This window comes from Anser cygnoides, chromosome 3 (genome assembly GCF_040182565.1).
Source record: "Anser cygnoides isolate HZ-2024a breed goose chromosome 3, Taihu_goose_T2T_genome, whole genome shotgun sequence".
Classification (NCBI taxonomy): domain Eukaryota; kingdom Metazoa; phylum Chordata; class Aves; order Anseriformes; family Anatidae; genus Anser; species Anser cygnoides.
The window spans coordinates 2,513,457-2,540,114 of NC_089875.1; the positions used below are offsets into that span (position 1 = coordinate 2,513,457).

The 26,658-nt window shown below is 43.2% G+C and overlaps 1 protein-coding gene across 5 annotated transcripts in view; it reads left to right on the top strand.

Moving 5' to 3' along the window:
- The window catches only part of BFSP1 (beaded filament structural protein 1), a 46,635-nt gene that overhangs the window by 9,957 nt on the left and 10,020 nt on the right, over positions 1-26,658 (top strand). For 4 of the 5 annotated variants that reach the window (XM_048060986.2, XM_066993408.1, XM_048060989.2 and 1 more), the window contains 5 exons: positions 1,292-1,429; positions 13,600-13,784; positions 16,333-16,518; positions 18,231-18,684; positions 23,983-24,043. In XM_048060986.2, coding sequence (XP_047916943.2) covers positions 18,317-18,684; positions 23,983-24,043 — 429 coding nt within the window. In that variant the 5' untranslated portion in view covers positions 1,292-1,429; positions 13,600-13,784; positions 16,333-16,518; positions 18,231-18,316. The remainder of the gene's footprint in view (positions 1-1,291; positions 1,430-13,599; positions 13,785-16,332; positions 16,519-18,230; positions 18,685-23,982; positions 24,044-26,658) is intronic. The other variant, XM_066993409.1, reaches the window with a different exon arrangement.

Below are 26,658 nucleotides of genomic sequence, written 5' to 3' on the forward strand. Positions count from 1 at the left end.
AATTCTTACTGATATTTAATATTCCCTAATATCTTGTTATTGTTCTCCCAATAATTTGGACAGTGAAGTAAATGTGTTGCTTGCAGTCCTGTCCGAGGCGTATATTAAGATAGTGGAGGCAGTTACGTATTTCAGCATAATGCAGAATTAGAAGTGTTTCAGATCTTAAAACTGGAATTCAGTTAAGAGTTCTGTTCTTCTAGCCCAGGCACTGCAGGATCTCATTGGTTTTGTGGAGAGATGACTAAAGGTAGGGGAAGCAATTATGAAATACATAAAATTCCAAGTGAATTGGATCTCAGTTCTTTGGGCTTCTTAATGAACCACAGCCTTAATGAATAGCATTAATAGATCTTGCAAATGAAAGAAGCAAACAGCACACTTTTAACTTTATCACATCTCAGACTAGTATTGGACATAAATGCTTTTATTTGTTAGCTACATATGCAATGAATGGCACCTTTTGTTCTGCCGGTTATCTTCTTTTATGCTGTAGTACCAAAACTACTGCATGTTCCGCCCCCCACCCCCCCCCCAAAAAAAAAATGGCGAGTAAAGGAACTACAACATCAAAAATTTTTCACTGAAGATGATCTCAAGCAGAAATCTTAACAGTTATGCATCAGTGTTTTCACATCTATTGCACAATGAAGCATAGTATTTCCAGTATCTCAGACAACCCTGAACTTGGAGCTACCGCTGTCGTTTTGCACCAGTTCGTTGCTCTCCTAACCCCACGGTCCCTCCAGCATCCTTCACAGCTGTAGTAAATTCTTATGTTGAAATAATCCATCACGAAACACCCAGGGTGTTATTCAGGTGGAGACCAGTGCAATGGAGCATTAGGAAAAGTATGGTATTGTAAAGTCAAACATGAAAGGCTAAATAATGTCAGCCTCAGTCTAAAGTGGGTGGGAATGGAGGTTAAGAAATGTAACAAAACTTGATTAGAAGGAAAGACAAAGTAACAAGTATTAACCTCAGAGTTTAAATTTTTGGTAAAGTTATAAATAGGTAAAAGTGAGGTCCGTTTGTATGAATTATCGGACACCTTTGATAGGAAGTATTTGTACCTGAGCTACTTATAACTGAATTTCAGTGAATTATTTTATGCAGTAGCTCATGAACTATTCACGTTGACTGACACAGGAGCTTGTTCTGATGTATTGGTTAATGGCTGAAAGACTCAGCGAAGGATGACAAATGTCAGATCTGAGCTGAGCTAAAACATCTCTAGAGAGATGCTGTGGAAAAGGGTAATATCTCTTGTTCTTTTTAACACCTTTCCTAGCAAACAAGATGAGAAAAAGTGGGGTGAAACTGCCTGGAGATCTTACAGTGCACCTACTGCTACAAATGGAAAAGTTCATCCTGAAGGAGGGAAGGAGTGGCAGAAGATAAGATCAGCTTCACACACTCTGTGGAGGAGGTGGGTGGAAACAAAAGAAAGGAGTAAGACCTGGGAAGTTGCAGAAAACAGTAGGTGCAGATTTACAGATCTTATTATTGAGCAGAAGGGAGCGGGAGATGCTGAGAAGCAAATCTGGTTCTTTTTCATAAATATAAAACCCACGTAAATCAAATAAAAATGCCTTGCGGCAGACAAAAAAAGTGGGAGGAAACAGAGGGCTGTTTCAATGGTGGCTTCCTGCATGGATCACGAATTGTCCCAAGTCCCTCTATGTGCAGCAGTCTCCCTGCAAACAACAACTATTTCTGACTATTTAATTACCAGGGAAATACTGACAGGCTGGAGGATATTCTGGGAAGAGGAATAATTACTTTGAGAGTGCTGGGGGGGGCGGGGGGGGGGCAGTGAAAATGGTCCACGTTGAAGGCCTGGAGGAGAAGGGAGGGAGGCAGATGCCAAATCCCAGATCAGCCACCAGATCTGGCTCCGTTTTGGATAGGAATATCCTCCTTAAATACAGTCAGTATTTTCTTCACTGCATGATAGTGTCAAATTACTCGCAGCTTTTCAGTATCTTCCTACTTGCTTTTCTGTCATCACTGCATCTGTTTGAAAGTGTCTTGAAGATGAAGTTATTTCCTGGAGGATTTCTTGTATGTTTTTTGCCCAGCAGTTCATCATTCTTATCTGCTGTATTGTCAGGAGGCAGCTTTTTTATTGTTGGTTTGTTTTGTTTTTCATTTTTTTCTGCAGGTTTTATTAACTAGCTCCTGTCAAGTTGTGACATTTTACTTTTCTAGAAGCTTGACTTTGTTTCTCTTCTTATTATCATCCAGATACTTTTTTTTCCCGTATAATTTATTTCTGAATTCCTCTCTCAATCTTCACTTGACAGAAAGGATGCAATAGCACTTATTACTCCATTTTAAGTCCCCTCTTCTGTATTGAAAGAAAGAAGAATATTCTAATCTCTCTCCACTGCTAGGTAATAAAGGAAGCAAAGCCCAGACATGAGTTTGTTTGAAATATGTCTTCTTGTAATGACACGTCCATCCAGATGCCGTTCATCAAAATGGAGACATCCATCACATGAGAGGCATGTCAAGCCAGGCAATAAGCTTCTTGCATTTCAAGTGAATGTGTGAATTTCCCACCCGTGTTATGGGGTCACTGCATATTTTTCCAGAGAGGACACAGATCGGATTATTCATCTTCTCTACAGACCTCCATTTCATATGTGCAAATTGTTATTGGTTGCCCCTTACTGCTCCGAACATCCAACGCTCATGTATCATGTCCCAGTCTGATGCTTATCTCAGTTACAAATGGGAGGATACTGCTGGCTCCCACTGAACTTATCAACCCTGTTATTACTATCAATCTTTTTCTGCAAAACTGTCAGCTACCTAATTGCTCCTCATCTCACACTTGGGCAGATGACTATTACAAACTAAATGTAGGATCTCTGCCTTTCTTTTTACACTTTTTTTTTCAGTCCATCCCTGCAACTTTGTTCTAAATTTTGTCCTTAATAGGGCTAGAGAAACATGTTCAGATTTACATTCCAAATGAGAACTTTGAGCAGAATCACCACCAGAAAAACCTAATTAACCAGAGAGTGTGCTTGAAGAACTGACATTTCTAACTTTTTATTTAAATAAAAATAAAAAACAAGAGGCAGTATTGCTGCTAATAACAAGGTACATCATTCTAGGGGATGAAAAAAACCAACCATCCTTCAGTCATCTGCATTTTAGATAGCTGTCTGAAGTTAAGGAAACAGAAATAAAGGCCTGGTTGATAAAGGAACGTGTACTTGGAACAAATCAAGTTATGTGTGAAAAGATTGGAGAGGAATGATGTTTCTGAGAAACCTATGTGTATTGGCTTTGTTAATGAAGTTTGGAGTCATGGTAACACCTTTGTGCTTCATGAGAGTCTGATTGCAATGGCTGTTCCAATTACAATATGTTCAGCCATTTCAGCAAGCAGACACTGGAGTAGAAATGCAACTCTGTGTGTTGATTTAAAGCAGCGGAGATCTGAATTATGCTATTGTAAGAGGGTCAACTCTTGGACTTTGTAGCAAAGAGTTCACTTCTAAAAGAAAAGAATATATAGGCAAAAATACTGTTTTGTTTTTTTTTTTCAACAAAAATAAATGTAGATGACATAAGTTATCATGTATATTGGACCATTGCTATTTGTGCAATTTCACTGCACAAAGTTAGTATGTCATAGAATATTTCTATCTATATATTCTTTTTTTCAAAATCAGTGGTGCAATCAGTGTCCTTTTTCTTTAATTTGAAAAAGATGGGGAAAAAATTTTGACTTCTGAAATCATCATATAAGGTCCCCATTGATAGCTGCAGGAGAAAAGGAAACACTAAATGAGGTGTTTACTAGCTTACAATTCCTAATTTTTGGTACCAAAGGTTATTTATTGTTGACAGTGTTATTTGTTTTCAGAAGGTTTAATTTGTTGTGATTTGGGGTTTGTTTGTTCTTGGAAAGGAATCGTTGTATTAGCATGGTAATTGGTAGAAGAGCTGCCTGAGGCTGCCCTCGTGGTATGCCCTCAAAGGCAAGCTCCAGATCTATTCTCTGTAGCACCTTTTGTTTTTCTGTCCTTTCCTGATTTGTGAGGGTGTGAGCAGCCTTGGAAAACACAGTTCCAGGAAAAAAATCAAATAACAAAACCTCACTTCCATTCCACCTGAGGCAGCAAAGCACCAAAAGGTTACTACTTAAAAAATAGTGGTATCAATAGGGAGATGCTTGTGATACCAAACAGACACTGCCAAAAAGGGAAGACTTAAATGGAAGTATAGTTTTCTTTTTACAGAAAGCCACAAGAAGCATTTTCTCACACACAACTTGCACATAACTTGTGCCTAAATCCTTGAGGGGAACTCAATGGTAGCCAAAAAGCTGATCAAATGTGAATAAAATCCAATACCTGCCAGGGCTATTTACCAGCTAGGGCCAGGCAGGCTCGTGTGCTTATTGTCCTGGAGTTGATGAGGACTAAAAAGCAGAAGTCACCTGGGATTCATCTTCAGCATTGCAAATCCCTCCAAGTATTGAAGAGCAAGCTGCTTTTTCTCCTTGCCCCTGAGACACTTCTCTCCCTTTTGTAAGGTATGTGGAAAGATGTGAGCACACCTGCTATCTGATGATGGTCCTTGTAAGTTCAAAGGGAATAATAAGCAACAGGTGAACTGATAAACAAATGCAGCATAGACTAGTGATAAAAGACACAGTAACTAAGACTAAAGCTGTTTATTCAAAGTTGGTGGGCACTAAAACTACAGGCATGGCCTCAAAGAAGTTTAATCTAGACTTTGTAACTGATAAGAAGAGGGAAGTATGATGAATACATGGTTTTGAGATAGTCAAAGGGCAGCTGTGGAAGTATGCTTTTTTTTTTTTTTAATAATCTTTGTGACCCAGAGACACTTAAATCTGAATATGTTACTGTGAACAACGCTAGCCATAAAAGGGTGTTTGTGATCAAAGATGCCTTGTAGATGGTTGTGCCATCAGTAACACTGTATTTGCAGGAATTACTATGTGTTTGCATGCAGAGTGACTCCGGCTTGATTTGATTTGAGCCCTGCTTCAGGAGCAGCTAATAAATCAAGAGTAAGGAAAATACAATCTGCTGGTGTGGGCGTGCTGCTCATTTCAAGTGCATCAGACTCTGGTCTAAGTAGAGGGGGAACAGAAAAAGACTGCAATTACGTGAAACATCATGCTGTTCTGTGCACACTGGACAGGGCACGGTGGAGGGAATAACGAAATTCAGCAATTGTTACAAGGGATTGAATGCAGAACAATCCTGCTTTTCGCAAGGGCAGGGGATAGCCTGAGGGACGGGTCGCTCCCAGATGACAGTAGGATGTAACTGCACCCGATTCACCTCTTCCTGCCTTACACAGCCCTCCAACACTGTATTCACCATGATTTGGATGCCAACATGTGCAAAACAGTTTGGTCTCATGCTATAAAGCGTGACTGGCAGTGGCTTTCAGTACAACCCTCTCCTTTGGATACTTGGAGCAGGAAAATCAAAAAACTACATCTCATGTCACTTGCAGGCCTTTTTGCTGCAGGCTTAATCAAAAGGGCACCAGCTCTTCCACAAAGCATAGGGGAACAGCTGCAAAATAGGAAAGATTCCACATATTGATGTATAAATTTATATTATTCTTCTGCATGTAAAATAATATACTCTTTTATATGAGCAGAATTTTTTCCTTTGTCCTTTATCTTTACAGAAAATCATCCCACCAGACAACGTTTGGCACTTTTTGGTTTTACCTCATTCTCTGGTAGAGAGCAGGAAACCTCACTCCTGTTAAAAGCAGAGAGAGATTTTGCACACACAGGCTTTCCTTTTCCCAATTTTCAGTCTTAAGAACCGCTGTGCTGGAATCAATTCTAGTGTCAATAGAGCTGCTCTATGCTAGCACTACTTTCACTTTAGCCTTAGGTAATTCTAACAGAAAGCAAGCCTACAGCTCAAAAAGTGCCCGGCGGGGTGTATTTACCCACAATTTAAACAAAAAACAGGAAGGGGAGCCTGCAATTTTTCCTGCTGAGAAGCTGGACAGAGCAGGGTCAGGCTGGCAGCTGATGCCCACGCAGTGGTGACCCAAAACATCGAGCGGGAACCAAGCAGGAACATGGCTTTGTGCAATGTTCACACAGATGACTTCTTCCAGGAACTGGGGGTACCGGCGGCTACACTGTTATTGCTAAACACAGTCCCTGTTTTGTTCCTTTATTTTATTCCTTCCGTGGTAAAATATTATTGCGTTCTGCCAAACCCAGGAGAGCAAACTGGGACAGTACATATGAAATCTCCGTGTATGTTCGGGCCCATTTTTGCCATCCTGGAGCTAGGCACATTTACATTTTATGACATTACCTTGGAGCTATCTGGACGCAAATTGACAGTTAAACATAGCTGTGGGCAACTGACTTTAGGTGCACAACTGCAGTAAATAATTTAGAGTAATTTCTTTTGCTATTCTGTTATGTCAGGTTTTTAACATTTGTAAGCCGTTTAAAATGAAAAGACATACTGTGGAGTTTGTTATAAACATGCCTCAAGATGCCATTTAGAATAATTGCGATGCTCCAGCCCTGCACAAACCTTTCACAGGGAGGAGATAAATATGCTTTATTGAAACAGGAAACATCCACAGTGAAGGCCAACATTTATGTGACTGCAGGAAACAGCATTAAAATCACTTCTTTCAAAATTCAATGCCTTTGGTGAATACACAGCCTCCACTCCAATAAAATTTTGCCTGAAGTGCTGGATGCTGAGCTCAAACCACTCAAAGAAAAAAAAGTCCAATCTATCAATTATATATGAAAATTGGAGTTCATTACTTAGTGACTCAGTAGTTCAATAATATTTCTGTAGGAGAATGCTTGGTCCCTGCTTGAAGGTCAGGAAGTGACTGGGAAATAAGTGCTCTCTGAGTTCATGGGACATGCTTCTTTTTACAAACAAACTTACTATACTGGAAAACAGTGTGTGTCTATCCTGAAGGGTGTAACTGGCTATGGTGTATGGTGGAACCTGGCTTCCTTACAGGTTTTGATTCTGGCATTTCCCCTTCATAGCACTCAGAAATCTGAAATCTACTCTCAGAACTGCAAGACGTTTACGTGAGAAACACTATGGAAGAATATTTCAGCTACTAATCTTTAATTGCTGTTGGAATTTCATCTAGATAAAAGCCAAGGAAAAATTGTATTCCAGTTTTGTTTTTGCAAAACCTTTTAATAGTGCCAGAAACGTTGGAGATGGATCACAGACGATGTCACTGCTACTCCCACTAATATCTATTCTGTGATTTATATTCATCTTGTGTAAAATTGATCTGAAGTCTTGGTGCTTTCCTAGTTTCCAGACAGAATGAAAAAACGCTTTGCAATGGTAGAAGGAACCAGATTATGGAGTGGAGCAGTTCAGTTCAAACCAATCCCAGTTAGTTTGGGAAATTTCAATGAAGCTGTTTAATGAATTACATGGGACATTGTAAGGAAGAGTGTGCAACAGTGCCTGATTCCTAATAATTCATGAATTTACAGTAAAACAAACAAACAAAAAGCTAATAAATGGCGTTCTCTCAAAAGATTGTAGCCATACTTCTACATAAATTATTTTATGGCATGAATTCATTTTTTACATAAAATGGCTTGTACCTGCAAAACCAGTAGTAACATTGAGAGTGAAAAGGAACAGAATTCAGCAAATGGAGTTATGGGTTGTGGGTCAGGGAGTTGTGGGAATGTACAGCATTGCTGTGGGGGTGACAGTAGCAAGGTCGATCAAGCAAATGCAGCAAAACTACACGTGGAAGGCTGCGAATAAAAGCAGCAAGTCCAGCCCTGAGCTAGAAAGAGATTGAGTTTCTGAAAGCAAACGATAGGATCAAAACAAATTGTGCCATCCTAGAGCAGAGAGCGCACGGATGAGGTGGTGGGGATATGCTAAAAATACGTTATGCGAAAAGGATAAATTGGTACAGACACCTCAAGACAACTGGGAATATGTAACTTGGGAGCAGTCTGTTCAGATGCACAGCAGGAGCTGGAAGATGAGGGAAAGGCAGATAACAAGTGACATGAAGCGCGCCCCTCCCGCTCCCAAGGACAGCGGGTACGACAGCGACAGCTGGGACCTGGCGTCAGCGGGAGGAGCAGCACTGGTGTCTGCAAACCCCAGCCCAGCCAGATCCTTCCACGGGTAGCCACAGCCGAGGACTACAACAGGAGAAGACCTGAGAGCTCCCCAAACAGCAGGGAGAATTTGTGGCGCCATCAAGAAAATGGAATTTAATCCAGAAGTACACAATGCTTGGAGTCCTGTCTTTCAGCTGACACTGGGGACCTCTCTGTCCCTAACACAGCTCCTTTAAATCTCACAGAAGGTTGCACAGTAACAACCATGTCCTCTATTTGTGTTAGGGGATTGCAAAATAACAAGGTTTGTAGGATCTGGCAGTGAACCCAGAGTAATTCTGCATGGCTGTGGTGGAGAATTTGTCTCTAGTGATTAGGAAACGTTTCTCTGAATGCTGATACGATGAATTTGGAGTAAATTATAACCAGTTTCCTTTTGTCAGGTGCTGGACTCTGATCGATTCCAGCATAGATCAGGGTGCAGTTCTTTCATGTGGGCTGTTCGTAGCACAGACTTTGCTCCACGAAAAACACATTGTCAGCGCGGGAGGCCATTGACTAATGCTGCAGTGAAGGCCAAGTGACATTTTTCATGCTTTGGAAAGCGAAGGCAGGTGGCGTTAGGAGCATTACTTCATGTGATGGCGCCTCCAAGTTCAGCACGTCTGCTGGGGTGAGCGTTGGTAGTGGTGAGGGCAGGCAGGGCAGCGAGGCTCCTCTGAAACAGGACCTCCCCTTGCCAGACACCTCTGCATTGCTCCCCTGCTCCCCTAGTATGCTCTGCGTCATGTATTTAATTCAACCTGCAGGATTTTGACATTTTTGCCTTTTTTTCTCCGCCACCCCCAGAGGACTGAAGATCATGGCCTAGCTCTAGCTCAGAACCAGTGCTCGTGCCTCTCGCATTAATTCAAGAGGCAGCCGGTCCCTCAGCAGCTGCAAAACGCTTTAAATTGACCCGAGGATTTATTTGCATAATGATTTGGTCCATTTTGTGCTGAAATCAGTAGCAGCCTTCTTGGAAGATAATAGCTTTTTGAGCCTCTCTCTGCACCTTATTAACTTGATGTAGGCAGGCAGCAGACAATGTTCTGTGTTTGTGTTTGTAGTCTCAAGCTGGATGATTTGTTATGACACAAAAAGTTTCTGTTTTAACATATTGGGCATTTTTTACATTCTGGAAGATTTACGATTAGCAAGTATTCACAGAGCGACACGCATTTAAGTCTAATCAGGGAAACAAGTAATTATTTTTCTCAACGCTAGAGCAGCGATATGAGTGTGTTTTCACAGTGTGACAGGCACCTTGATAAACCCAATTAGAGAAATACTTGTGTTCTGATAGTCTGTATTTACTCACATCTCTGACCCTGTAGGGAAGAGATTTTTTCTCTTTTTTTTCTTCTTTTCTTAAAGAAACAGAATTTTGTTTTTTACTTTTGCCCCCCCTCTCTCTGGAGGACCCCAAGAAGGAAGGAAAACTGTGGTGTTTTTCACTGCTGAGAGGATTTTTCCTGATCCTGACTGAGTTCATTTTGGAAGCGTGATCCAACTGACAGCTGCCTCAGATTGGCACTGCACTTACTGCTGCTGGTGCTTAGATGTAGTTGAGACTGGAGGCTCGTAGACAGCCAAAGGTACTAGCAAGGGAATCTCCAATGTCTCAGGCATGTGCATGGGTACAGGACAACCTCGATGAAAAGCAGCACAACACTTAAAAGGCTAATTAGGACCGTGACCCTGGAAAGGCATTTCCAGTACTGTTCATTTAGGCTGAAGCTAGAGACAGACGAAGGTATGCACTTCACATTGTAAGTGCTACTTCGGGGTTTTCCAACAAGTGCTTTGTTTGCAAAGTACAGTGGCTTTACAGTGTGTTTTAGAGAGATGGCGAGGTGCTTAAAGCAGATGGATCATAACGGGCTGTACTAAGACAAAGGAAAAATAAAATCAGAGTGCCCATTTATTTGTGAGGTGAGCAGGCAGCAATCACCAAGCAAGAAGATCCTGGCCATGATGGCTCTTCCCCCCCCCGCCTCCAAATATCTGCACACCGCAGAAGCACGTGCAATATTACGTTGCAGAAGTGCCCCCCTGCTCTGCCTTGCAGAAGAGCGGTGATGGTGTTACAGACCGGTGCGGAGCAGCTGAGGGTGAGAGGTTTGGAGGTGAAACCCCATATTCAGGTCTACTTCTGCTGTCGCCTTCTTTGTGAGGAGCTGTGAACCCATAGGGTGGCCTTTTCCTTTTAATCCTCTACCTGTGTGCTTGGGGGTTCCTTAAAAGCTATACCCCAGTGATGCAGCTGCAAAAAAGACCTTATAACCTGTTGGGGTGGAGGAACATCCGGAGAGCCTAGGAAACACCCGTTGTCCCCAGGTGCTCTCTTCAAATACCCAGAGACCAGTCAAGCAAGGATTATCATTGTACCCCAGCAGGAACCAGTCAGAAACATGCTGGGAATAAACAGGACCCTCATATTTTTACTTAGTTACTCGTGAATGCCAGTGGTTAATGCTGGATCCATGGCCAACTTCTCTTCTCTGCAGGAAATCAAAGAAGGGATGAACAGGAGACTTTGTAAATGGCTTTATCACATGGAAAACCTTGGATTTATGGTGATAACTGATGTGCTTTTTTTTCCCAATATGCATCAACCTGATTAATTTCATTCTATATTTATACTTGCGTGTCCTCTAATCTGTCATGCCATAGCAACAATAACAAGCTGATTGCCGCACCATTTCCATCAACGTCAGTGGCACAGAACAGATGTATTGTTGCTTCAACAATAGCAGAGGCTTCATTTCGGAAAAATATCACTTGGGCCTTTTACTCCAGTCACAGACATTATCTTTTGTTTTCTGAACTTGTAGTGAAGGAGAACTAACAAAGTGTTTTATAACATTTTCTGTTTAATGGAATTTGTGGTAAGCAGGATTGAAAGGCAATACAAGCAGAAAGGGAAATACTTTTGTTTTCAGCTTTCATTTGCTCAAAATTCCGTAATTTGTCCTTCTGCATCTATTACAATGCTCTAACGTTTCTTCTTTCATTTTCAGTGAAAAGAAATCAGGGAAATAGTAGAAGAAAACATTACTCATGTGCCTGGTGTTTTGCTGTTTTGAGTGGTGTTTTTTTAAAAAACTTCCTTTAGTTTGATCCATTTTGCTGCAGTCAGTGGGCTCTCAGTCTCCTGTCCCCAAGACACAAACCTCTGCTTTGCTTACTTTTCCCTCTCCAGGTTTCAGTTTGTTGCTGGACTGCCTTTGATAGCTGTGTGAGACTGAGTGGTTGTCCGGACAGGCAGCACAGGTTTTAAAAATTGCTTTTTGAATTAGAAGCTGTCTGGTTTGCTTTTGTAATGATGCATAGAAGACATGATCTTGTAGAAATCAGCCCTGCTCGGTACCTTTCGTTACGTATTTGCTGCCAGAGAGAATTCAAGTATCTTAGCTCGTCTTGTTCACTTCCAGAAACTTAAGGCAGGATTTTAGCAGTCCTTTGCTGCATATTCAAAGGGAGAAAAAGAAGAATCAATGACATGTTTTTAGAATTCAGTTTTCTCTCTGCTGAGAGTGTGTAATGCGTCATTTCAGGTCTGTGTGTTCAGCTCCACACCAGACCTTGCTGAGAAGAAGCATCTGCCAGTAACGCAGTAAGGCAAGCAAACACCTCCCTGAACAGAAACCATTAGGAAAAAATCCCCTTTTGCCAGGGTTCAGAGCATGGTTTCCCAGGCAGGAAAAAGGAGGAATGGCTGCTGTGGCCAGTGGCAGGGAGGAGATGCTGTGCATACCCTGGGGAGGGAAGGGAGTAGTGCCTGGCCTCCCTCCCCCCCTTTTTTTTGGCCCATTGGGGCAGGAGGGGCTTGTTGGCTCCGAATGCCAACATAACCCGGGGGCAGGTGATTTTGATAGCTGTGAGGATCAGAGACAGCTTTTCAGATTTGCCTGTGCTGGAATGCATGCGGCTTGTGGTCCCGCTCCTCTTCCTCAGTGAAGGTGGCTGAAGGCCCCCACCTGCCTGAATACAGGGCTCACACTGAGCCACCCCAGGGCAGGGGCAGGGATTCAAACTGTCCTCTGCTTCTCTTCCCAGCCTGCTGGAGGCTCCCAACCCCCTTTGGCAAGCCGGACTTGCCATCACCGTCACTTCTGAGACATAACGAGCTCGATGTCTTCATCACCGTTAAGTGATGTCTTCATCGCTTCCCAAACACTGCATTGCCCACGCCGCACAGCTGTCTCATACCAGCCCACAGCCAAGGTTTCTCCTTCTGACCCCTTTCCAGGCTCTTCTCATCTCCCCTCCCCAGTTCTGCTCCTTCATTCATTCCCCAGCTATCTCCTCTGGCTCCTACTCTTATTGTTCTGGTACCAGAATTCAGATTTATTGCCTCAAGTGGAGTCCAGGTTCAATGCAACTGCCTTTTCTCATTCTTCTTTCATAGGAAATCAAACAAACACCCTATCAGAAAGCTCAGACTTCTACTCTGTTTTGTTTTTCTGGGTGGAAGGAGAGGCCCCCTTATTTGTCACGCACACCACATCCTTTATCTCCCTTGTATCGCACATTCTTCAGGGCAAAACAGTCATTGTGAAGTATATTATTGGCCTCATCAACATTATCTATTGATTATTTTTAACCCCAAAAAAAGGGAAATGTGGGGAATGTTAAGTTTGCATGGAAGATTCTGGGTTGAAATGCTAAGTTTCTGGGAGACATTCCGAAAGATAAGAAATGTTCAAATGAGTTATTTTTAGTTTTGAAGTACCAAGAAAATCGTCAGAGCATTTTACTTGATGTTTTCTGAATCAAAATCCTAACAAACAAATGCCATTTCTACAATGACAAAATAGGTATTTCTGATTTTCATCAATTTTTCTTCAAAAAATTATGTTCTTCCAAATCAGCAGTATTATAAATAACGAGGCACAGGGAGAGGGCACATAGTATGGCCTAATGAGGGAAGCTGAATGCCAGGAGGAACATTATGTGCAATTAGGTCAATTTTTTTTTCTCTTTGTTTTGCCTTCTTCAGTACGACTTTTTCTTAGGAGTCTGAGGTCTAAACAGCTGTCATCTTCCAGAGGCCTCATTGCTTTATGATATATCGTCCTTTGCTGTTTTGTACATTATTCAGAAAAGGAAACAAACAAAAGCATGTGGTTAGATTAAAAAGAAATGGGAAAAAGACATAAAACCCCTGAGAATTTACCCCATTTTCATCTTTGATCCTTTATTTGACTGAAAGGATATCTTTCAGAGTGGTGTTTTTCTCTGCTTGACAGCCAAAATGATGGAAAAAAAATATATATATAGCTTTACTTGGTCAAGCTTGTCTGTCTGACACTGGAATTGGGAAACTTCTGCTAATACAGACTTGCCAGAAAGAAAGTAGGCCAAAAATTTACAGCTGGTTTTAATTTTGTTCATGATTGCCATAGAAAATTATCGGTGTCGTTTTCTTTGATCAGATTCCTCGTATTAATGTCCAGCCCTCTGAAGACGACAGACAGACACCTGGTGTGTGCAGCAGATCTCGTGCTGACCTGACCTCGCAGTGGGAGCTCAGCGAAGGACTTGTCCCAGGGCAGCTGTTAACTTCAGGGTGTTTTCCTGAGCTCGTTTCAGGCAATGCATGTCCTCAGCAATGCAGCAGGTACACAGCTTTATAGCACCACATGCACCACCCTCAGGGGACTGATCCCAACCCCACTGATGTTTGGTCTCCTTGAGCAGCAGCTTGTTGCAGCATGTTTACTATTGCAATAAGGGCAAATCCCAGCTTGTTTCAGAGCAAATTCTCTGCAGGAATCACTGGTGTTACCGAAGTCAGGAACTGGCACATGCGGTACCGAGTCTCCAACCTGCAGCCTGCTCCTGCTGTAGGACTACAGCCCTCTGGTGGTAGCTAATCGCATATTTTGTGGAGGGCTGCTTAACAGCTCTGAGCCCTGACCTTTAAGGTGCTGCCTGCAGGGATATGAGTATTCCTGATCTCCGAGTTCATACATGAAACATGGCACTTTTTTTTTTTTTTTTTCTGAATTCCCTTGGAAACAGGTGCTATTCTGCCTGACTTGCAAATCCTGTCGGTTGGACAAATGTCCTGGTTTTGAGAGCAGTCATATTTAATGTTAGTTGATACACCGGGCTAGGCTTGGTGCCCTTGCTTAACTCGACTAGGGAAAAAAATCAAAAGGACAGGGTGCAAGTCAGCATTCAGATGTGTTGCACCACACTGGAAATCGCCCACCAGAGAACAATTTCTAAAGCAAATAGACTGCATATAAAGGTCCTTAAGGAATGGAAGGGTATAGCTCTCACATACGACAGGGAGAGACCTCAGAAATCATTGCCAGGGCCCTGGGGCACCAACAGGCCGGTAAGGAGCCCCTTGTAGTGTCCTGAAGATCATCAGTAAACTCTCAACCTTCCTAAGATCAGATGAACAAAATGTCCCTCAATCCTGAGTGGTTTGCTTAGCCTGGTCTTTGAAGTGCTCCAGTGACTGAGATTTTGCAGGCTTTTATTCCGATACTTCATTATTCATCCTGTTAGGCCACTTTCCTCACAACTCATTCATGTCTTACATTGAACCGTTTAAACCCATTATTTCTTGTCCTATTCACCGTGGATGTGAAAAAGAAAAGAAATCTGCTTTTTCAGTGTAATGGACTCTTTCATATTTGAAGATATGTCCCTTTGAGTCTTCTTTAAAGCTGATCGGCCCAGATTCATTTCATCTTCCTCATTGGTCACGTTCACAAAGAAGATGTGCTTTGAACGCCTTCACTGCAGCTCTTTTCAGCCATGCGACGTGACGTACTCGGACATGGCCTTTGGAGCATCAGTTCTCAAAATGAAAAATAACCTCAGTTGCTGTCTAATGAGACCTTGCTGTGCAGTGCTCCTGATGCATTTCGTTAGCACACCCTGCTCTGAAGTTTCATTTTGGACTACAGGAATAGGAAACTTGGGGCTATTGGAGTCAGGCTCTGCATAAAGGAAAGTAACTTCAAAAGACAGCAAGAGAGAAGTGCGTGCCTCAGCTGGGCTGTCCTGGTAGAGCCTCGCTGGTCTGTGATCGGTTCATAACAGCTGAATAGACAGACCAACAAGCTGTCATACTGTTACTAAGAAAATAGTATGCTGGAAGGATTAATTTGAAATGCCTGAGCTGTCTGTGGGGCTGTCTGTGGGGATCTGCTTTGATTCTTAGCCTTGACCCACTGATGTTAAAACGGTTTCCCCCATAAGGAAAGGAAGCTGGAAGTCCCCCAGGTAAGCCACAGGCAGCACAAACTGAGCTGACAGACCACAGATATGGCTGGACCTGTTCTTAGCAGGAAGACAGGATTCATTTAGATTGTTTTGTTTGTTTCTTTCTTTCTTTTAAATTGTTTAGATTTAGCATGAGAAACTTGTGTTGGCTTGGCTGAGCAGTAAGGCATACAAGCAGGTTGATGGCACTGGCAAAATGTATTGTGCAAAGAGATATAGCTAAGTTAGAGTGTGAGGGAGTTTATGGCAATACAAGCAATTAAAGAGGAAACAAAAGACCCACCGTACCAGGGGTTCATTGAGCTGTGCAGCAGTAGGTAAACACTTGTTCTGGGGTGATGATGTACCATACAGCGTGTTTAAACTGCAAGGAGCTAGCCTTCAGATTGTGTCCTCACAAGAATAAGACACACGTATTCTGGAGACAAAGAAGGAGAGATACAATTTGTTTCTTGCTGTTCTTTCTTATTTGTATTACAGGCATCAGGTAAAAAAGGTTACATATTTTATATAGAAGTGATTTTTTATATGCACTCACTGATAAAAATCTAAAAAGCTTCCAGGCGGCAATTTATCAGAGGTTTCACTAATGCATGTGTACCTAATCTTTCATTCTTTGAGCCTCTCTTAAGTGGGAAACAGCATGCAGGATCCCTGTGTAAGAAATTCACCTTGGTGGTCCATTCGATAAGTCAAATAATTCAGCGCATAACAGGAGGAGATTGATTTTTCTGTGTTGTTTTTGACATTCTGTGTTTGAAAGGAAAGAGAATAACAATTGCAGTGTAAGCCAAACTGTTTTTTTATTCTTACTCTTATTATTTATTCTTATTCTTATTCTTATTCTTATTCTTATTCTTATTCTTATTCTTATTCTTATTCTTATTCTTATTAATTTTCTTATTCTTATTGTGTTATTCCAGGTTGTGTCACACTGGTTTGCTGCATTTGAGTGATCAGAAGCTCTGCGGAGGCCGGGGTGTCTCGTGAAGTTGCCTAACTAAAAGTCAGAGCCTCTGTCACAGAGAGTCAAGAACACAGAGCCTGAGTCACGTAAGCTTGCTGTGGCCACGATAAAGATATATCTCCAGCAATGGCAGCAGCCCAAGGTGAGACCTTACTGAGTCGGGCATCCCACCTTAGAGAAATACGTGCTGTAGCAGAACTTGAAATTTTTGTGTTTATTACCTAAGGAGTTAAGGTGCATGGTCAGCATGGAGTCAGTGTTGCCTCCAGCCTCAGAGGGAGGATTGGGATAGTACTCCCATAGGTTATTACTGTTCTGAAATGATATCGAAAGCTCAAAAAACTCTTCCCCTAATAATACACTGCCCACAGACAAGCAGCACGGGCTTTCTGATCCCTTCTGGAAGACTAACTTTGTAAAAAGGTCAGCAGCTGCTACATTGTTTAGCTGGACAGGCTTGTCCAGCCAAAGGGCTGCAAATACTGACCTTTGTGCTGCTGTATGAAGATCCCAAATGTTTCTAAAAATATATCCCCACTTTGATATTTCTGTAGTTGAGAGGCTGTGTGTAGAGCTGAACAATGCATGTGCAAAGCCTACTTTGATTTTCTGAAAGATCACTGGGTCTTTCCCCGCTGCACTTCCAAACAACCTGAAGCAAAAAACTTCCAATGGACATTTTGTTCCCTTAAATGCAGATCTGATAACACAGGAGCCAAATTTTGGAATCACCTGAGAACCCAGCTTCTCTCTTCACCTCTGCACTTGCTGCTGGTGAGGCCACCCTCCATCAAGGTTCCAAGACACACGATCTAAATAGTCATATTAGACGTGTCCGTTAAAAAATAAAGAGCGACTTTTACACAATTATTATTTTAATGTATTATCTTAATATATTATTTTAATGAATTATTAACAGAGATCTTAGTGTTGGACTGTCTTGATGCCAGGCTTTTTGGCTGTGTGTATAGGTGTGCTTCTGGAGGAACAGGCCCAATAAACAGTATTTTGGAAGGGGAAAGACTGAAAAGAACTGCTTGAGGAAATACATCCATCACTTTCAGAAAAACTAAAGCCTCTCAGGCGTATGAGATTCAGTTACAGTGGGGGTGAAGGGATAGAAGGAAGGAAAGGTGGTGGCTCCCCCTGAGGTAACTTGGTGTGCACCACGTCACAAGAGGACATTACACTTAGCTGTTCCCAAAGAAGTTTGAATCCCAACAGGGCTCTTTTAGCATGGGACTCTCGGTACCTCCGTGCACCTCCTGCTTTGATGCCCCTCATGCCTCGTAGAAGTAACATGCAGGAAAGGCTGACATAAAGAGCTGTGAGGTGAGAACCAAGGGCCAAATCTTGTGCTTGGAGCAGGAGTCATACCGAATTTTATATACCACCATGTCATCCTAAGCAACTGCAAAACTGTCAGATAACAAAAACCAGGCAGTGCCACCAACTCACACCAAAATCCTGGCTCAGCAGAAGGCCTCTCTGCACTGCCTGGGGACAACAGCAAGGACAAAGCTCTCCCCTGTAATGCAGCCACGACAGGCTTTGAGCTCAGCCTCTGAAACTGCAGAGCACTCATTTTGTTGTCCGTGGATAATCCCCCAAGCAAAAGCTGGATATTGCTCTCTTTTATTCTGGCTCTGCAGTTGCAATGCTCGAAAAGAAAGCCCCTCGCCCCCCACCTGCTGCTCATCTGAACTGCTTACACTCAGACAGGCAGCCCTAAGGCGGGGCCACTGGCATTTATTTAGCTCACTGCTGCAGACCATGCCCTTAGTGCCACAAACCGCCCTGGAGACAAGTCTTAATCGTCTGGGGGGGTGATTATGGTCAATTCTTCCTCCCCAGACCCCCAGACATAAATCAGATCCAAACTGGAGAGAGAGGCAGGCACGCAAGAGGGGACGCCGGCACCACACAGCCCCCCCAAAGCCATGTACAGGAGCAGCTTCCTCCACGAGGTCCGCAAGAAGTACGAGCGCTCGGACGCCTACGATGAGCTGAGAGGCTCCCCCGAATTCGACAGCTTGGCCCAGGCCCAGGGCCTGGAGAACCTGCAGGAGCTCAACGAGCGCTTCGCCAGCTACATCAACCGGGCACGCGTGCTGGAGCAGCGCAACGCCATCCTGCGCAAGCAGCTGGAGACCTTCCAGTGCATGGACGAGCTGGTGGGCTTGGACGAGGCCTTCGCCGGGCAGAACGAGTTCAACCGCCAGCGAATGCGGGAGCTGGCGTCCGACCGAGCCAAGCTGGAGCGGGAGGAGAAGGATGCCCAGCGCATGCTCGATGAGTACCGCAACAAGTAAGGCTTGAGAAGGGAGGAAAATAGGTAGTGTTTGTTTCTGTAGTTATGTCCTTAGGACAGGTTTGGTCACTAGCTGCTTCTCTTGCATGGGTGATGTCTCTCCGTGCGTTTCAGACTTGTGGCCGGGGACAGCATGTAGGAGTTGGAGAGCTCCAGCTCTGTGTTTCATGGCCTTTCCAGTCGGCCTTCCCTGTCTGTAACAGCAGGTCTTCCCCGTGGTACCTGTTGGATGCTGGTGCTTGGAGGGCTGTGCTCCGAGCTGCAAAGAGGGAATGGCCCAATTAGAAAGCAAACATGGCTCAAAGTGAGCCTTGTGTCTGAGCAGCACAGAATTAGGAGACCCCAGACATCTGAAACACGTAAGACATCTCCAAGAAACTTATTTACAGGTGTCATAAGTCACCTGGGCCAGTCTGTGCTAGCCACTACAGATGTGGATGAAAAGAAAGTAAATATTTTTTTTCCTGGTATGTGAAAGGGACTTGCCTAATTACCCTCCTCTTTTTCCTTGGATCCCAATAGTTCTGTCTTGTACTACTTAAGCAATACCTGTAAGAACAGTTTTTCCCTAACCATCTCTCTTTAACGTCATTGGCACAATAAACCAAAGGGCAGGAACATTAAGGGGCTGAGGCATCCAGGTGCTTCCAGACACGTGTGGTCCCTTCTCTCCAGCAACAGCCAGTTTTGGCTATGTTGCTTAATTAAGCGTACAACAAGACTTGGTGAGTGCTGCTGATACAAGGACTGCTCACAGGAGAGAAGGGAAAATTTGCAGCAGTGTAGAGGCTGAAGTGGAACTTTTCATCTTCCCCACCAAGAAGCGAGGGGTGAATTCTATATAACACACTTTAGTTTAGAAACCCTTCTCACTGACAGTGTTGGGAAGGAGAAAAAATAAATATTTTCAAGAAACACAGCCTTGGTAGAAGTACTGCTGCTCCCAGGCAGTGCTCACTGCACTCACCAGAAACAGTTTTAATAAGGGAGAGGGTGAATCAGCAGGAGCAGCACCGCGTTGCTGCTGCAGATACACATGAGTCAGTGGAGATTTCATCCCTTGTCTCCGTCACAGACTTTTTGTCAGGCCTTGGCCAAATCACATCAATTTTCAGTCTGATCCTCTACGGATTTCCTCTGGACTAGTAAGTGTCAGATGGTTTGTCCTTCCCTCTTGTTTTTGCAACCATTTTGCACAATTGGAACGAGCCAGAGAGCAGATGCGAGACAATTGACGTGGTGACCATCTGTGTCTTGAGGCCATGGTTTGGTGATACATCGCACTCAGGAGCCGTACAGTCCTAATACACCCTCACCTGCCTTCTGAAGCTCTGCATGCTGCCCAGCACACACCTCCTGCTCTGCTAGATGGGGCACCTGAGAAGTTCATCAGGAAAATGAGCCAGATAAAAAAAAAATTAAATGTTATCTGCAACCCAGCTCAGTGACCTGCCACACAAACGGCACCTGGGAGCTGGGAGCTACAATACAGAGAGAGAAATGCCAAATTCCCGTCTCTGCTTGTCATCTGACAGCACAGGACAGCCTGTGCAGGGGTGCTGAGACTTTACACTGGAAATGGTCAGGAGTGCACGACTCCGTGTTAGAGGCTAATAAGCACCTGATGAAGTAGTTTTGTATTCCAGTAATCGTGAGCAGGCAATTGAGCTATGAGCCAGCGCTATAATTTACCTGTCTGCTGTGATACTTGTTCATTTGTTCTCATTACACAGCGTCGGTGAGATTTTGACTAAACTCAGTGCTGGCTGCATGGTAGTTAAAAATATGTGCAAACTGTGTAGAAAATATCTTTTGGTGGATCCCTGTGTCCACCTGGGCAGTCTGCTCAAAGCCATCCCGATGGCTGTGCTTTCAGCTACTTGAACTCACAAATAGGCTCTCTAAACAGCATATGGGAGCAATAATTGTGATGTTAGGGCCTTGACATGCTCCTGAAGCCAGAATTATTCCCGTGCTGCAGACCTCTCCCACCCTGCTCTATGTTCAGCTGGCAGCACGGTGCTCTTGCTGCACTTGCAACTTAGGGGATTCTTGAAAAATTTAGGGACATAAAGCACCTACTTTGGCACGTTGGGAAAAATGAAATCTCTTAGAGTGGCACGTTGTGTACCAGTTATTGACAAATGTCTGGGCTTTTCACTAACGTAAAAAATGTTACTCTTGCAACCCATTCATTCACTCACATTCACAGTTTGGGAAGTAGATTTACAGCTATAACCAGACCTTTTAAAGCTACATTTAAACACAGTAGGCGCTGGGACGACTGTGTCTTTGAAATTAAATGTGCACAAACCAGTGGAAAGTAGATCTTATGTTTAAATTTATTTTTAAGTCTTCTGTAGCCACATTCATAGCTTTTCAAATTAACATGAATAATTCAGACTGTGCCAGCGGATAATTCTTTCTCTTGAAGTTGCAAAAAAGCTTTGCTAAGAATTGTTTGGATGCAGCTCATAAAAGGGCTAATTATGCTAATTTTATTGAGCATCATTATTACAGCAGCATTACATCTGTCTGTGGGAAAGGACTGTATTTCTCTCTCCATGAGATCCGGAAGGATACTGAAACCCAGGTTTTAGCACCCTTGACTGAACAGGATTAATTAACTTCAGAAATTAAAAGTCTTGCTAATCGATCATTTCATTTAGAATGCATTCAGTGCTAATACTGTGGGTTTTGCCTGTAATACAATTCCCCGGAGGTTGCTAGGCACAGAAATTGGCACTTGGCTCTCCCATCGGCGCGGTGCAGTGATGCTCAGACAAGCTGACACCCTCTGGGGCCGCCGTGGGGACCCAACACCGATGAGAGGTAACGAAACTCGACAGCTGGGGTGTGCAGAGATGTGGGGACTCCATAGCTGGTGAGCATGGGCAAAGCCATCTTCAAGCCCTGTCAGCAGGGATTCTCTGCACTGCCACCGCTTCTCTGGTGGTACGGAGAGTTTTATCAGCTGCAGGTGAGGAGGTCCTGCCTCCCTCCATCTACTCCTCAGAGTGCTGAAATCTTGCACCATGGCTGTGAGCCACTCAATAGCAGCTTCTTGGTAATGCAGGTAGCAATGTGTTCACAAACCAGCAGAGCAGAGCCTGCACAGGGCTCATCCTAGCTTGCAAGGTATGAAATACAAGCATTATTAGCCTGTCTGTCATCTTTGTAGGACCAGCATTTGCAGTCTGTGCTCTCTTTGGCACCCTAATTTCTGCTGTTTCTGTTGAGAGAAGTCTAGTGAAGTGCCTCGGAAACTTTTCAGTAGACAATTTTTCAGCAGAAAAGTTTTGTCTTGGCTTGTGGCAAGCCAAGAAGCTTCTTCCTATATGGCTGAACGAGTTCAGCAGAGTTCAACAGCGAGGCAGCATTTGTTCCCTCTTTATATTGAAGGCACAGGCTTGACACCAAATTGAGTATCCGGCCACTGAAGCTCACTAGGTGTGTGTCTTGTGAATGTTTTCTCATTGAAGGGAAGCCAGCCCTTGCACTGCAACAGGGACAAGGTCTAAACAAAAAGGGCCTTGCCCTGCTCCATCTTTCAAGAGCAAACAGAACCTGTTTGTCGGCTGAAGCTGGGAGAAGTTATTTACAGCATTGCTGGAGCTGTGCTTCCCAGGTGAAGAACCAAGCCTGGCAGCAGGCTCCCCTCCTGCACGCCCAGTGGTCTCACAAGGCCAGCACCTGTAACCGTACAAGGGTTCAAGGGGCTTAGCAAATGTCTGTAAATCTGTAAGTGCCCCAGCAGAGAGCTGTTAACCTCAGAAAGGTGAGGTAATGGGAACCTTCACAGCTCTGTTCTGCTCTGTTTGAACCTGGCAGCCCCATCCACTCCATTTCTTTTCCCCGATGCAAAAAACAATGAATAATGCTTTTTCTTAACACAGTCCAAGAAGGTTTATTGCATCCCTAAAACTACCTGACTGGGTGAGAAAGATTGTTTTTTTTCTTTTCAAAAATGCAAATGAACCTCATGGCTCTGAAGGACCAGGAAAGACTGGCCAGCAGCCATCTAAGAAACATATGACCTCTTTAAACATCTCCAGTGAATTACTCGAACATGGAAATCGGGTTTGAAGCAGCACAGTGCTGCAGTTTTTTAGCCATGGCACTTACACACATTTCAGCATCACAGGGGCATGTACATTTCATCTTGAGGGCTCTGAAGCACTTCTAAGAGGCCTTTAGCGCTTTTGCGTTGAGCTTATGGCGTGCATTGAAAATCACTTAAAAGCAGTCCTTGTTCCAAGAGAAATCACGCATTACTAACTGTATGTGCAGCTGAAGGCTGCCAGGTGGACTGATGGCTGTGTGACAGAGCAGGTATTTGGGTTGTTTGAGAATGAAGGAAAACAGAGCTGAGTATTCCAGCCATTGGAAGAATTTTTGAGTGAGGACACAGGAATCAGCCAGATTGGAGCAGGCCTGAAAGGCATTAGGACTTACACCCTGGCACTATTGTGTTTTTTTCTCTACTACTAGGAGTGTAAACCCAGCATTACAGTGCAGCGATACATTTAATTTTCACAAGCTTCCACAATGTGCTTTATCCTTTCCCAGTTGCCAGAAAGTGTCTAAGTTAATGAAGTTTTCCTTGTTGTTTTCCTTGTCCTTGCCTTTTCCTTGCACACAATTTATAAGGTAGAAGATTGGTTGGAGGTGAGATACTTAATAAACAACAGATACAAAGGTAGTCTTGCTTTTGAAGCTGAATGTTTAGTTGTATCCTTGGAAGTGAAGCTTGTGTTACTACAATTTGACAAAAAGACGTTTAATTTTGTTAGAAGACGGCACTCGGCAGAGGAGGCCTGGCAATTTGTAGGAATGATGATGAAATGAAACCTCATGGGATTTATTTGCTTCTTTGTTGTTCACGATAAGAATTGAAAAGTCCAGTGACCAGCCCAGGTAACATTATGGGATTCAAAAGAAGGGGAAGTTGGGAATCCAGAGCACCAAGTCAAACCCTTTCCTTTGTTCTGTCAAGTTCTTCCATCGTGTTCCTGGTCAGATCCCCTGAGTGAGCCCTTCCTGTTGGCTTTCCGAGTCATGCTGAAAGAGGTGGGAAAAACATTGGCTGTTCATTCTTCAGGAGATAAAAAGAAAGGAGATCGAAGAAAAAAAGAAAAAAAAAGTAATACTAATGCATAAATAAATCTTCTGGCCCCATTCAAGGTTCATATTTCTCTTTAGTGTTAAGCATATATTGTGCATGATAGTGCAAATAAAAATGCAGTTTGCAGCAGGATGTGCCACTGAACTTCATTGCCTTTGTTCTGTTTGCAGGTACAGAAATGAAGGTGAATATCAGCAGAAGCTAAAAGAAACCCTTGAACGACTCAATAAGGTAAACCTGGAAAAAAGGAAAAGGAAAGGTCTTCATCTTTTTTTTTCGGTGGTTTCATTTACTACAGCAAGCTGTTCTGAAGTCTGTATGACCTTCTTCTTCTGAAGAATTGCCTTAGTTCTGCAAAATAATTTGGGAATATGCCTCATTTTTTAGACCATTCTGAAATTCTCCTTCTATCTCATAAACCTTCCCCCTATTTTTTGACTGCTTAGGCACCACTGAAATTTTTGCTGGTGTCTAATGCTTTTCTAAGCCTTCAGGGACCTTTAGCTTAACCCAGTCGGGTCACTAAGTGGACTCCATTCTTTCCTATGGTCTGTTGCCCTGTAGAATCCTAAAGAGCAGGAGCTGATTTCCCTAAATAAGCACAGTGTTTTAGTTGTAATTACACCCATGGGGGTGTAGATTTTGGTTCGAGTTTTGTGTAAAGCTAATTCTGCTGAAGATGAGAGTTTTGTTTGAGAGAGTTGCTGCTGGGATCAATACAGCAGTGCAGCAGCTATCTCACATCAGCAAAGACCTGTTTGATTAAGATGTAACAAAAGGGCCGACTTAAAGCAAATTGCAGGTGCAGATGTTAAACTTTTTCCTTTCCAGGCATCCCTCTGGGCTTCTTTAATTAATGCCTTACTTACCAGTGACTTTCAAACCTGTGGCAAGCTTTCATGACAAGCAGCATCACAGGAAGAACTTCCTCTGCTGAAACAATTTCAGTTTCCTTCCAGTTTGTGTCTGTGGTTCTCTGTGGGAGAGAACTGGGAGAGAAAGTGGAAGAAGGACCATTGCAGAGATAGTATGTATCATCCAAACTGCCTCCTGGGGAAAGCCAAAACAGTTATCTGAATTTGTTTAAAGCAAATATAGAAAAGATGCTATGTTAAAACTAGGAATGGAGGAACAATTGCAATGAAAGGTTCCTTCTTTATTTCCTTCCCCTGTTTTGCTGGCTTTTGGCCCCTTTCTCCTGAGTAAGCTCAAGTGGAGCTTTCTGTTCTGCTGATACACTGTGCTGTTGTGTTATAAAGCATCAGCAGTGAAACGAGTCTATTTGAAAGCAAGGGAAAAAAACAAAAAAAAACCACAAAAAAAAAAGTATTTTCCCCTTTGAACGAACATTGGAAAGCTGAGTGCTGCTTTTGCTTATTACATGCAGAAATATTTGCTTACCTAGGGGCCTGGGGGCTTTTTTGGCTCCCCACAAGCCTCCTAACATCCCCATTGTTGTACTGATCTTCTTTTCAATAGGACAGCAGAGGAGTGCAGAAAAGCAGTGTGCGTTCGTGATGACTGGCTCCAAATGTGCTGGTCTGGATTAGTTGCTGTCTCACAAAGCAGGGAGATGGCTCTAGAGCACAGTGGGTCCATGGGTGGCCTTCGAACGCGTCAGCAAGCCTGGCTGGGAGGCTCGGCAGCATAATGAAACAGCTAACATCCACACATTTTTGGAATAGAGCATGCTGTGCATGTAAAAAAAGAAAAATCCCCTTCTACCAGTCACATGCTGCGCCCATAGATTTTTGTGCTTTATTTTCAATGCATGATCCACTCGCTGAGGCATAATTCCAGGTGGTAATGACGTACGTAATTTTAGAGGGACACGTTTAAATCCTTTTTTTTTAAATGTCTTGCTCTTAAAATGCAACATCTGGGGTGACACTCACTGAATTCTCCCTAAAATTTTCCTTTCTTAAAAAAAATGGGGGCTGGGGAGGGACCACCAACCCTCCTATTCTGGTACAATGTCTTAGAGCTCAGTAAAGACTTTACAGCTATAAAGCACTGTAGTCAGAATTTGTATCCACCAGTTTCAATTGGACAAACTACACAGTCATTTCCAGTTAGGTCTTCTGTGAAGTACATTGAAATTTTCTTAGAAATAACGATTGTAGCAACATCCGAGCTACCGTGAGTAATGCAGATTGTGAAATTCAGACTTCTTGTTCTGTTCTAGTCTATAGCACCGAGGTCAAGTTTGACTCTTTATATATATATATATATATATATATATAAAATTACACACATATATATGTGCATATGAATATAATAGAAACTTCTGCAGCAAAGTGACTTTTTTGGGTCTTACTCATCTGTCATTTTTAGTTCCAGAAATGGGTCCAAACCATTTGTGATTTGTGAGAACACACCAAAAGGAGAAGTGAAGATAGTTTGGACTAGTCCGTTTATTTCATAACAGATTTTTTCTGGGAATAGTAAAAAGGTATCAAGATACTTTAGGTCTTATCATAAACACTGGAGAAATCAATGCCTTACTCTGCTGATGCCACCCATTTAAAACTCATGCCCCGTTGCAAGATTTAGCATCACACAGTGGTATTTCATAGTGTCTATCGCTTGGCTCCCAGCATTCATAAAGCATATGGCAAACGTATTTTAACACTGCCAATGCTAAACTGCATTGTACACTATTTGTGCAGAAAAGCAGGGTGTGCAGTGGGAGAGCATGGTGTACAAAATGCCTGTTTGTTGGTTTCATAGCCCTTCTGTTGTCCCAGTAGGCTTCCCATACCCGTGCAGGTCGCTGCACTCGTGGGACGATTCCCGCTGCAGGTACGTGGCACTGCAGCTGTGGGTACTGAGACGTGTCTCTGCCT